General features: G+C 41.1%; 1 protein-coding gene across 1 annotated transcript; it reads right to left on the reverse strand.

Annotated features, from left to right (window-relative positions):
* Nucleotides 1-216: 216 nt before the first annotated feature.
* Nucleotides 217-11576, reverse strand: LOC106585701 (carnosine N-methyltransferase). The gene is made up of 10 exons (XM_045706626.1): nt 11231-11576; nt 8683-8878; nt 7560-7563; nt 7219-7384; nt 6978-7108; nt 6588-6743; nt 6116-6226; nt 5851-5954; nt 1574-4139; nt 217-1316 (listed from the first exon to the last, which is right to left on the reverse strand). Exons 1-9 carry the CDS (start codon nt 11287-11289, stop codon nt 3966-3968), a joined length of 1101 nt encoding a protein of 366 aa, XP_045562582.1. The 5' UTR covers nt 11290-11576; the 3' UTR covers nt 217-1316; nt 1574-3965.
* Nucleotides 11577-12530: the final 954 nt, after the last annotated feature.

The following is a 12530-nucleotide window of genomic DNA, read 5'->3' on the forward strand; positions in this document are numbered from 1 at the left end:
TGGACTTGAACCGGATCGACCATCTCTGGAGAGACCTGAAAATAGCCGCTGTGACACTCCCCATCCACCCTGACAGAGCTTGAGAGGATCTGCAGAGAAGAATGGGATAAAACTCCCCAAATACAGGGGTGCCAAGCTTGTAGCGTCATACCCAAGACTCGAGGCTCTAATCACAGGCAAAGGTGCTTCAACAAAGTACTGAGTAAAGGGTCTAAATACTTATGTAAATGTGATCAGTTTATTTTTCAGAAATATGCTAAAAAACTGTTTTTGCTTCCTTATTATGGGTATTGTGTGTAGATCGAAAGGGGGGGAATTATTTCATCCATTTTAGAATAAGGCTGTAACGTAACAAAATGTGGGAAAAGCCAAGGGGTCTGAATACTTTCCGAATGCACTGTACATGTAGCTTTATCCTTGTGTTCAAAGCAGGTACAACAACCATGAAGCCAGATTTCAGAGTTAGTGTCTCAGGCCAGGTGAAAGAGCGAAAATGTTGCAGTTTTAAAGCTAATTTCCTGCAAATCTACAAATTGTGTCATGGGGCAGAGATGTTTTGTTGTTGCAGCTTTAAAGCTTAAATTACAGTGCATTCATGTCAAAACAAACATTTTGGGGAATAGTATGGAGTTGACAAATTGATCATTTGTGGAGTACTGTGGATACCAATATCCCTGTGAGCCTCCCAGGCCCATGTTGCCCAGGGTTAAGAACATCAATTGTAGATTAATAATATCACACTGTATTACACACTTTAAACTTTTTCCACAGATCCTTTGGCCAAAAGCAATTTAATATGTTGTTTATAATATTAATTTTATAACGTTTAAGGTTAAAATGTAATATTCAGTATATATTTTGAAATCTGGCCAGGTGTCTACGTACCACACGGTCTACACAATATAGATCTAAACCTATGGCTCTGATGGGCAGTGTGTCTGGTTGGAGGAACTATAGGAGGACAGGCTCCTTGTAATGGCTGGAATGGAATCAGACACATGTAAACCACATTTGACTCTGTTCCATTAATTCTATTCAAGCCATTACAAAAAGCCAGTCCTCCTATAGCTTCTCCCACCAGCCTCCACTGGTGGCCACTTCTCATATAAGAGTTCCATGGTGGGCAGACCTTCATGAATTAAAATTTATGACTCCATGGCTTCACAGGATAGTTCTTTGGCAGGGGGTTCTCCATTTGATCCAGAGAGGTTTCCATTCTGAAGGAGTGAAATGTCCAGCTCAGGTAGAGGGACCCTCCAGTACTGGAATGAGTTGAAAGTGCATAGGTCATTGCCATCATCATCTTTGTGTGTGACCTAGAGGTGAAAGGAAGAGGGAGAGCGTTTAATAATTAATTCATGGAAAATAAACAAGAAACTGTTGTAGTGGTGACTTAAGAACTTAATTAGTGACATGGTTTGAAAGGAAGAATGGGTACTAAAAAAATACAACGTGCAACATCTTGTGGACACCTCAAGTATTGCGCTCAATGGATGTTGATTACAGCAATTTCAACCTTGTGCAGTTTGTTCCAGTATACACTTTCTAGGCATATATATATATATATACTTACAATCCTTGGAGCATCGTATCTTGTGACAGTGTTATCTCGTGCACGTTTCTTAGAGGTCAGCGTTGAGCAACCAGAATTCGCAGATGCACTCTCTAGGAAACTTCCAGAATTCTTTACCAGCACACTCTGTGGTGCACTGACCCGATGCTCACTATTTGACAGCTTGCGCGGTTTAAGTGTTTCTTGATGTTCCTCCTGATCTTCGAAATAATACGGTCTCTTTTTGCAGCGTCTCCCCAACAAAGCGAGCAGAGATGGCGGACTCACGCACCCGGCTGCAGCCATGCTTTCTAACTGCGTATCAAATTTGTCAAGTGGACGAAAACATGATCTTTTAACAGGCGTGTCGTGGAACAACACGTCTTCAGCTCGCCTTTTCGTCATGAGTACAAGTTGTCCAAATATTTCAGAGTGCCAGGTAAGTTTTGCTTGGAATCTTTCCAGTATCAATGTTTTGACTGAGCCGCGCACCACTTACTGTGTAAATTACACACACGCGGTCTGGCCAATGAGAGTGGTTGTCACTAGTTAACAAAGTCATAAACCCCGCCTATTTCTACCATTTAAAATCTGATTTTAAAACTAACCTTAACCACACTGCATATTAACACCTAAAAGCACGTTTGTTTTCATGAAATGTTACGATACAGCCAATTTTGACTTTGTGGCTGTCTTTTATCTTGTGGAAACCAATGTGAGGATGTATCCTCTGTTCCCGCCCACCACTATCAAGGCTCTTCTCCGCACCAACAGGGTTAGTGCTATCTGCTATCATTAGGACGTTCATATCTTAAACCTTATTTTTACAGTCTGTGTCCTACTCCCCTCAAACGCAACTCTGGACCTCTGAGCCAGTTCCACTGTATCGTTCGCCTCTAATCAGGGACTGGTTTAGACATTGGATGCCAGGTGGGTGAAATTAGTTGTCAGGTAGAACAGAAAACCAGCTGCCTCCAGTCGGACCTCATATAACAGTTGAATAACCCTACCCTAAACATTTTACATTTCAATTGGGTAAGGACGTCCAGATGATTCCAGCTAGAAAATATAGGCCACCTACCGTTTCAAGTTTGTCACGTGCACAAGTACAGTGAAATGTATTTTTTTTTGCTTGAGCTAGGAATATATTTATTTTAAAAAGTCAAGTAGAACCAAAACACACAAATAGAAATATGAACATGAAAGTAAATAAGCTATACAGAGTATCAGTTCCAGGGTCAGTGCCAATACCATATTTACAATGTGCAGGGATACTGGAGTGGTAGGGGTTGGTGTCTATATAGGGACAAGGTGAGTAGGCATCAGGATATGGTAAACAGAGTAGCAGCAGCATATATGATGATTGTATGTGTAGTCAGTATGAGTGTGTGTGTAAGCAAATGAAGTGGGTGATTTTCCAGGCCTTCCTTTCACACCACCTGATAGAGGCCCTGTTGCTTGAGAAAGCATTATTGAGATGGCCAAATAGGGCATTCAATTGATTAGGACAGTCCTTCATATACATGGTAATTAGGACAATCATTGTCAGTGAATAATTCAATGTGTGCACTGACTGGATCTCCCGTTAATTATATACGACTATTGATTCTCCCTTTCATGTGCTGTGTACTAATTTTATTGATATGATAAAGGTTCACCACTGATGTTTATCTTCTGTAACTTCTAGATCTACCTGGCTGTATACAGTCTGCAGACAGTAATTAACAAAAGGGAATTGTTGTAGAATAATTACATTGATCATAGTTGGTCATAATGCTTCAAATTATTTCTGTCTATAACTGAAAACAGAGGGAATATAGGAGATTCATTCTAAATAGATCTTCTTGATCAAATAAATTTGAATTGCGTCATGAACAATACCATTCAAAATTAGACTAAAATGTGAATTACATTTTTTTCTTAAATGGTGTTTTCCTTTATTGGTACGTGAGGCAGTAGCTAGATCCAGTTTGTAATGCTGAAATTCAATCATATAATTAGAAAAAAACAACTTTGTCCGACCCCCAGTATTACCAACTCCAGCCACTTCAGCAACTGACTTTTCCCTGTGAGAAAATACTTTAAATAGCCAGAGTTGGTAACACTGTATTTTACAAAATAAATGCATTGGGAAGCTGTAGAGGCGGGTCTAACACGCATGCAACCACATCAGGTCAGCATGGAGACGTCACCTTACATCTAACTGAAGACAAACAGTCCAAGGGCTGAATGATTTAGTCATTTCAGTCCATTATAGGTGTCCGTCTCAATCTCAAAGGCTTGGACGTAAGGTGATCGGGGAGTTCCGGCAATGAGATATAGAAAATAAGCACATTTAAAGCAAACCTTTCCATTGTCGTGTGTCATCTTACTCTTTTTTTAAAAAATGCTCTCGACGGCAGGCAATCGGTCGTTACGCTGTAATGTCACGTGGCAAAGCTTCCAGTCTGTTCTCGTGGACCACCTGGAGCTCGTTGGCATTCAGATGGTCAGGTTTCCGTGCCACGAAGAAAACACAATCATACAGGTACTTTAGCATGGACTGATCATTCTTAGTGTAGGTGGTGGGGACAGACTCTCTCTCCACCTGCAGTTAAAGACAGTGTTTCTCAATATGCATCCTACCGTGCTTCACACTGTCATGCTCCGAGTGCATTCTCCGAAGACGTCCTCTTGAGTACGTTCTTGTGAGGAGTGTGGAGGATTCATTAAACATTACATTTGAGAAGCACTCGCACTCCCCCAACTGTATTACCTCACCTCCCCATTCACTGAACCTTCTTCCAGCCAGGACAATGCCAACAATAGACGAAACAAGATATACACAAGGCAAACATCTTATTTCAGAATTATCAGCTAGATATGTGAATCATAAATCTAGCTAGCCAGCTAGATAAACAGGCAAAAATGTCCTAAAACTAAATGTTATGCAAGATAGATGTACATTTTTCGTGGGTAGCTACCAATTCTTTGTAGCTAGCTAGTTATCCCTATTGACTTACCCATTCACTGAACTGTCTTCCAGACAGGACAATAGAGACGAAACAATAAATACATAATGCAACCGGTTTACTTCCTAACTATCAGCTAGCTATATGCGAATTGTAATAATGTAGCTAACCAGGGCCTCCCGAGTGGGTAGTGGTCTAAGGCACTGCATCACAGTGCTAGCTGTACCGCTAGAGATTCTGAGTTCGAGTCCAGGCTCTGTCGCAGCCGGCCACGACCGGGATACCCATTGGGTGATGCACAATTGGCCCAGCGTCGTCCAGGTTAGCGGAGGGTTTGGCCGGCAGGGATATCCTTGTCCCATCGCGCACTATCGACTCCTGTGGCGGGCTGGGCGCAGTGCACGCTGACAAGGTAGCCTGGTGCACAGTGTTTCCTCCGACACATTTGTGTGGCTGGCTTCCGGGTTCATTGGGCATTGTGTCAAGAAGCAGTGCGGCTTGGTTGGGTTGTGTTTCAGAGGACGCACGGCTTTTGACCTTCGCCTTTCCCGAGTCTCGCGGGAGTTGCAGCGATGAGACAAGACTAACTACCAATTGGATACCACGAAAACAGGGTTATTTATTTATTTATATAAATATATATATAATATTATTATTATTATTTGTTTTATTTTTTTAAATGTAGCTAACCAGAGTTTAACAGCAAAATGACCTAAAACGAATATTATGTCAATTATTTGTGGGTACCTAGCTAATAATTCTTCGTGGCTAGCTACCAGTAGTAGCTAGCCCTTTTGGCTTATGGGATCGCGATCTACTCTTTCGTAGGCAGGTAAACATGCCAAAATGACACAGCATGTATTTATTAATGAATCAAGATAAAATATTGTAGTCAGGCAACATATGATGTGAATAGGCAACATTTCATTCCGAAGTCAGAGTATATTTTCTCTCGCTTCATCTCAAATAATAGCCCGCCATTGATTTCAATACATTTTGCGTCATTTTTGACGTGGTTGCGTGTTATTTCTTCGCATACTTTCCGTTGAAGCTTGCATCGATGCATGCTTCAAAATATATACAAACGGAGTACGCTTTTGAGAACTGCTCTCCGTTCTCCGTTTCGAATACTTTGATTTGGACTCATACTCCGACCCTCCCGTGCTCCAATTTGCGTGCTCGGAGCACGGTAGTATGCATTTTGAGAAACACCCAGGGTGTTTTAGGCCCACGGAGGATTGTCAAAACAACGTTAACTGAAAAAATGTTTTATTCTTTACTGTAAACTATAGTAGTAGTCCTCCGATCTGTACACCTGTGTTATAATTTTTGTTGTTGTTGCTTTACCTCCAAATGGAATCCATATTTTAAAATGGCCACCCTGACGTCCTCGTAGCTGAGCTCAATGGAGAGCTCGTTGGCAATGTTCTCAAAGTGGTACAGCAGCGGGCCTAGAGGAAAGGGAAGAATTGCAGCTTTGGTAAAAGTATACATACAGTATACAACTCACTACCAGTAAGTTAAAACAGCAACTGCACCAAAAATGCGTAGAATAAAAGGGAACCTCTTTCACTGGTCAGTAAGGAGGTCTGTTGAACCAATCGTCACTCACCAAGATTGAGCCACACGCCTCCAGGTTTGAGAATGTTCCAGATGGTCTCCACATAGTCGATGACGTGTGCCGTGTCGATGAAGAAGCAGGTAGCCACACAGTCCCAGGTGTCTGAGAGGGAAGACCACAATGATACTCGTTTCACCTCATTCTATCATTGCTAATACAAACCAACACAGGTTATACAAATAATTGATGTGTCTAGTGTAGAGTGCTCACTTTCACCATTGACTACTCCCAATACGTGGACAATTGACATAACCTGAGAGACTCAAGGGCCAGGGCCCATATTCACAGGGCCTGTGTCTATGAGCAGGAGTCCTGATCTAGACTCAGTTTAGCCTTTTAGATTCTGAATAAGACGGGGGACCTGATCCTAAATCAGCACTCCTACTCTGAGATGCTTTGTGTATACAGGCCCTGATCACTTAATGCTCTTGTTGATCTTTCAGACAGCCAGCTCACCACTCACTAGGCTCTGTGAAGACCTGGAAGTCCCCGGCCACCATGGAGAAGTCAGAGTTTGGAGGCAGGCTCTGGGGGTTGACGCCAGATGACCTCTTGTTGTTGCTGAACTGGTGGATCCACGGGTACAGGGTCATGGAGTTGACCTTTTCACACCTCAAGAAGGAGGAAGGACAGAACAGAGGCAAGTTAGATAAGCTGAACAACAGTAGCGTGAGAAAATGATCACCAACAATAAATACTTTTTTCCCCGAAGAGGATTGTATGGGGCTAATTTTATATGCTAGGCAATTGATTTGGCCCAACTCAATCATTAAATGACACATGATGCAACATATGCAAGGACTGAATTATTGCATTATATGCTAGGCTTAAATGAGGGCTGAGGGTGTATGTCTGACAAAGTTGGAGAAGAACATGAAGAAGCTCCATTCGTTGCCTTGGCAGGCGTAGCCCAGACGAGTGATTTCCCATGCCAAGTGACCAAGCCCTGCCCCCGGAACCAGCACGCTCACCTTAGACACATCACTAAAGAAACAACCATGCCATCACTGACAGAATACACACAATTCAGAATACAAAATCACAGAATACAAAATCACACAACTGAGTTAGATTTCAAGACTGTGTGCGCTCACCACTTATTGCTTGGAAAGAGTCTCTGGATCTCTTTAAAGAAGGGCAGGTAGCAGGAGTTTCTCTCAGCCTGGCCCGCCTCACTCCAGTCATGCACAAACTGTTTAATGGTGGATTTGAGCTTGTCTATGTCGAACATGGAGGACGTACGCACCTTCCTCAGGTCATCTTGGACAGAAAGACAGATTCACTTTAACTCCTCAAATGCATCCAATGATGAAAGGATCATGGCAGAAAATGTATCTAAGATCTATACTAAATATAATTTCCACTAATACAATAATTTGTGAATTTTGTGCTGTGCGGTATACTAGAATAGAAAAACATCTGCAGCACCTCCAACTACACTGAATACAAATATAAAACGCAACATGTAAAGTGTTGGTCCCATGTTTCATGAGCTGAAATAAAAGATCCCAGAAAGAGCTTATTTCTCTCAAATTATGCACAAATTTGTTTACATCCCTGTTAGTGAGCATTTCTCCTTTGCCAAGATAATACATCCACCTGACAGGTGTGGCATATCAAGAAGCTGATTAAACAGCATGATCATTACACAGGTGCACTTTGCGCCGGGGACAATAAAAGGCCTCTCTAAAATGTGCAGTTTTGTCACAACACAATGCAACAGATGTCTGAAGTAGTTGAGGGACCGTGCAATTGGCATGCTGACTGCAGGAATGTCCACCAGAGCTGTTTCCAGAGAATGTAATGTTCATTTCTCTACCATAAGTCTTCATTTTAGAGAATTTGGAAGTACTTCTAACCGGCCTCACAACCTCAAACAGGGTGTATGGCGTCGTGTGGGCGAGCGGTTTGCTGATCTCAACGTTGTGAACAGAGTGCCCCATTGAACGAACACAATTGCATTTTATCGATGGCACTTTGAATGCACAGACGTGGTCCTGAGGCCCATTTTGTTTAAGATATCTGTGACCAACAGATGCATAGATTAGGGCCTAATTAATTTATTTCAATTGACTGATTTCCTCATATGAACTGGAATTGTTGCATTTTATATATATTTTTTTTATTGCACTGCACACCTAGATGCAGCATACTACTTCTCCTACCACGAGGAAGAGGATGACTAACAGGGTGGTTACACCAGAAGTTACCTTGTAGTAAGGAATCATTGATATCTTCCGAACAGCATGCAAAACAGCAAACTTGTTGTTAGCCTATCCAGCAGTGTCAAAGCTAGTAAATCAGACCCTCCCTCCTCCGATTGAGTCGCACTGATAATTTGCGTACTTGGAATTTTCTCAACTTTGTCTGCTCTCTAGTCGCCAGTGATTAAATCGTTGAATGACTCCTTGTCTCCTCCTTTCATTGAAAATGATTGCCTTCCAGTAGTTTGATTGCTAGAAGTAGCCTAGTGTCTAATGTAACCAAGGTTAGTAGCCTAGTGTCTAATCTAACTGAGGTGTTAGAGAAAGCATGAGTGTGACCTTTCTGATGCTTACCTCTTCGCCATACTGCATGTTCTCAAACATGTGGACACAGTCGAGCATGATGGCATGCAGCACCTCCTGGTTGTGGTCCACACTGCGCCGGATACGGGCCAGGTTGGGCAGGACCCTGAGCAGCAGCAGCTGGTAATGCTCCGGAAGACTCCAGAACTGACGCTCTGCTCGATTCACCCGTGCCTGAACATGCATCCTGAGATTAAGTGGACAGGAGGAAGAGGAGATGGAGATAAGGGAGTCCAGAAAAGCATAAGGGAAAATAGAAACCTAGCTATATTTCATAGCCTTTTTGAATTATGAAAACACTAAATTCAATATGCAGACTTCTTAAAATGACTTGACACAAAGATCCACAAAACACTTTCTTTTCTAAGCATCTTCTACTTGGTGAACATGGTTGTATAGGCTAGGCATAACCTTGTTTTTAAATAACATGAGCAACCGTATTGAAATGTAAATGTTTGTCTTTCTGTCAGCCAGGAATTTAGCCCATATTGTTTTAGTATCATCTTTTATCATTGTTATTTTCTAGAGCTAGTTAGCTCCACTTCCTTTGCTTCTGTGCTAGTTAGCTGCTAGCTAATAGATAAACAGAGGTGGTGGTCAGCAATAGAGGTCAAATTTGTTTTATATTGGATATTTGTTTCTTTCGTTGATAGCTATTGAACCAAGCATGCCATGACTATGAAGATGGAATATTCTGAATCAGGAGCGGATGGAGAGAAAAATATATATAAATATATATCTTTTTAAACACCTTTTATTTTTTGTATAATAATATTTAGTATTTCAAATCTTGAATAGCTCTTAAAGCATTCCATGCCTATGAAAATTATATATTCTGAATCGGGGGAGGATAGACAAATCCACCTCTTTTGTTTTGTTATTGATTTTTTTTTGCTTTCAATTTTCATTAGCTCTTACACAAAGCATGCCTCGAGCCTGACTAGTTGCCCAGGCCTTGCTGCTGAAAAACATTCCTTCAGCATGAGGCTGCCACCACCATGCTTCACCGTAGGGATGGTGCCAAGTTTACTCCAGACCAGAGAAACCAGAGAAACTTTTTTCTCATGGTCAGAGTCCTTTAGGTGCCTTTTGGCAAACTCCAAGCGGGCTGTCGTGCCTTTTACTGAGGAGTGGCTTCTGTCAGGCCACTCTACTATAAAGACCTAATTGGTGGAGTGCTGTAGAGATGGTTGTCCTTATGGAAGGTTCAGAGTGATCATCGGCTTCTTGGTCACCTCCTTGACCAAGGCCATTCTCCCCCGATTTCTCAGTTTGGCCGGGCGGCCAGCTCTAGGAAGAGTCTTGGTGGTTCCAAACTTCTTTCATTTAAGAATGATGGAGGTCACAGTGTTCTTGGGGACCTTCAATGCTGCAGACATTTTTTTGGTACCCTTCCCCAGACCTGTGCCTCAACACAATCCTGTCTCGGAGCTCCACGGACAATTCCTTCAACCTCAAGGCTTGGTTTTTGCTATGACATGCACTGTCAACTGTGGGACCTTATATAGACCGATGTGTGCCTTTCCAAATCATGTCCAAACAATTGCATTTACCTCATGTGGACTCCAATCCAGTTGTAGAAACATCTCAAGGATGATCAATGGAAACAGGATGCACCTGAGCTCAATTTGGAGTCTCGTAGCAAAGTGTCTGAATATCTTTTTTATTTTTAATACATTTGCAAGAATTTCTAAAAACCTGTTTTCACTTTGTCATTTTGGGGTATTGTGTGCAGATTGAGGACTTTTTTATTTTATTTAATCCATTTTAGAATAAGGTTGTAATGTAACAAAATGTGGAACATATTAAGGGGTCTGAATACTTTCCAAATGCACTGTATATATCTCATTGAGTGGAACACGTTCTCTTTCAGTGCCAGCAATATGGGAAGGAAAGGGAGATATTGTTATTAGATTTAAGGAGTAATGGTGTTGAAGAGCCAAGCTTAAATGAACTGCTGCTAAAATCTTCAGGGGATGTATTATTTAATTATGTATTTATTTTTCTAGAATTTACACCTGCCCTGTCTCTGGTCCACACTCCTGTACAGTTGGTGGAGGTAATGCACCTTAACGTTTGTTGCAAACCAATATATAATCCACAGAAGAAACTAAATCCATTGAGCCTGTTCCCCTACACAGACCACAGGAGAGGAATAGAGGTAGCTATACCCGATTAATAGTTGTAGTAATAATTAGCATTCTTGAAAGTATGCCTAGAATAATACCTATAATGTATCTACCGAATATTCCAATATAAAACACATTTCATCTCGGTTTGGTATAGGAAAATGTAATTAGCCTAAACAGACCCCAATATAAATACAGGAATTGATTTTAGCTAGCAATGCATCATCATTAGTTAGTCATCTCTTTTCTAAAATCTTCATACAAAACGTTACCAAATACAGTAACGTAATCTGTGACATTACTCCATAGCCAGACACACTGTCTGGGTCAAAGCACTTTGTTGTGGATTAACTCGCGCGCTAACAACCATACATATAACGTTAGTACTGCTGTTTTGAAATGGTCCGTACCTGTAGTATCTAAACGCATCAATCACTTTCAGTCTTGCCTCTTCTGTTGTACATTTCATCCTTTCTCGATAAAAATATGCTTCTTCTTGCTCTCCATTGCCTGCTCCACCGTTCCTTCCGCCATGTCTGAATGTAGTAGCCTAATCAGGCCCATCCAATCGAAAAATGGAGTTAGTCAGGAAAAGTAATCAACATTTCATCTGGCTGGCAAGCGAGTTATAGTTTATTGGTTAAAACATTTTAGGAATAGCCCCCTTTTTTTCAATTTACCCCTGAATGACATACCCAAATCTAACTGCCTGTAGCTCAGGCCCTTAAGCAAGGATATGCATATTCTTGGTACCATTTGAAAGAAAACACTTTGAAATTTGTGGAAATGTGAATTTAATGTAGGAGAATATAACACAATAGATATGATTCAAGAAAATACAAAGAAAAAAACAACCAGTGTTTTTTTTACCACCATCTTTGAGAGAGAGAGAACGGTCTCTGTTATAGCCATCACTCTGGTTGTAATTCCGATAGTGTCCACAAAATAGCAGCAGTGTATGTGCAAAGTTTCCGATGGATAACTTGGAGTATGACTGATCCTGAAGACTTTTAGTGTGAAGTCCCCATGTACATTTGGGCAAATCGTGAAGGAGACATTTGCATTCATATTCAATTTTTTTGCGAGAATATTGTCAAATCTGTATACTTGGACTTTGATTTAGCTTTCCAAGTATTAGTAGCCACAAGCATTTCGCTACACTTGCATTAACATCTGCTAACCATGTGTATGTGACAAATACATTTGATTTGATTTTAATATAAGTTCAACATTTGCAAAACAACCAGTTTTCATAACTTCATAGCTCTGAATATCCTTATAATTTTTGTCCAAAATGAAAAGGCATGCTGTCGTACAAGGTTAAAAAACTAAATTTTACGACATATGCATAGTTTCCGGGTATTCCCGTAAAGCCCAGCTCATTGGCTATCTAGTTAGCTTTGTTTGACCCCGATTGGTGCTTATTTGACAAAGATACAGTCGTTCAAGAGATGGCCGCCCGTGTCATCGGCGTGCCATGAAGGCGTCGCTCTCTGACCAAATATGGTGTCCTATAGGATATACTACACTCCTAATGAAATGGTGAAGTCTTGTTACCTTCTAGGATCTCTGAGGAATAGATACAAACGTGATTTGACTTGTTGAAACAACGTTTAGGGTGAGATTTTCACAGATTAATTTCTTTGGAAATTGAATGAGTGCAAATACAAAATCGATCGTGCATGTTATATGGACTTTTTTAGGATATGA

This window comes from Salmo salar, chromosome ssa24, assembly GCF_905237065.1.
Source record: "Salmo salar chromosome ssa24, Ssal_v3.1, whole genome shotgun sequence".
NCBI lineage: Eukaryota > Metazoa > Chordata > Actinopteri > Salmoniformes > Salmonidae > Salmo > Salmo salar.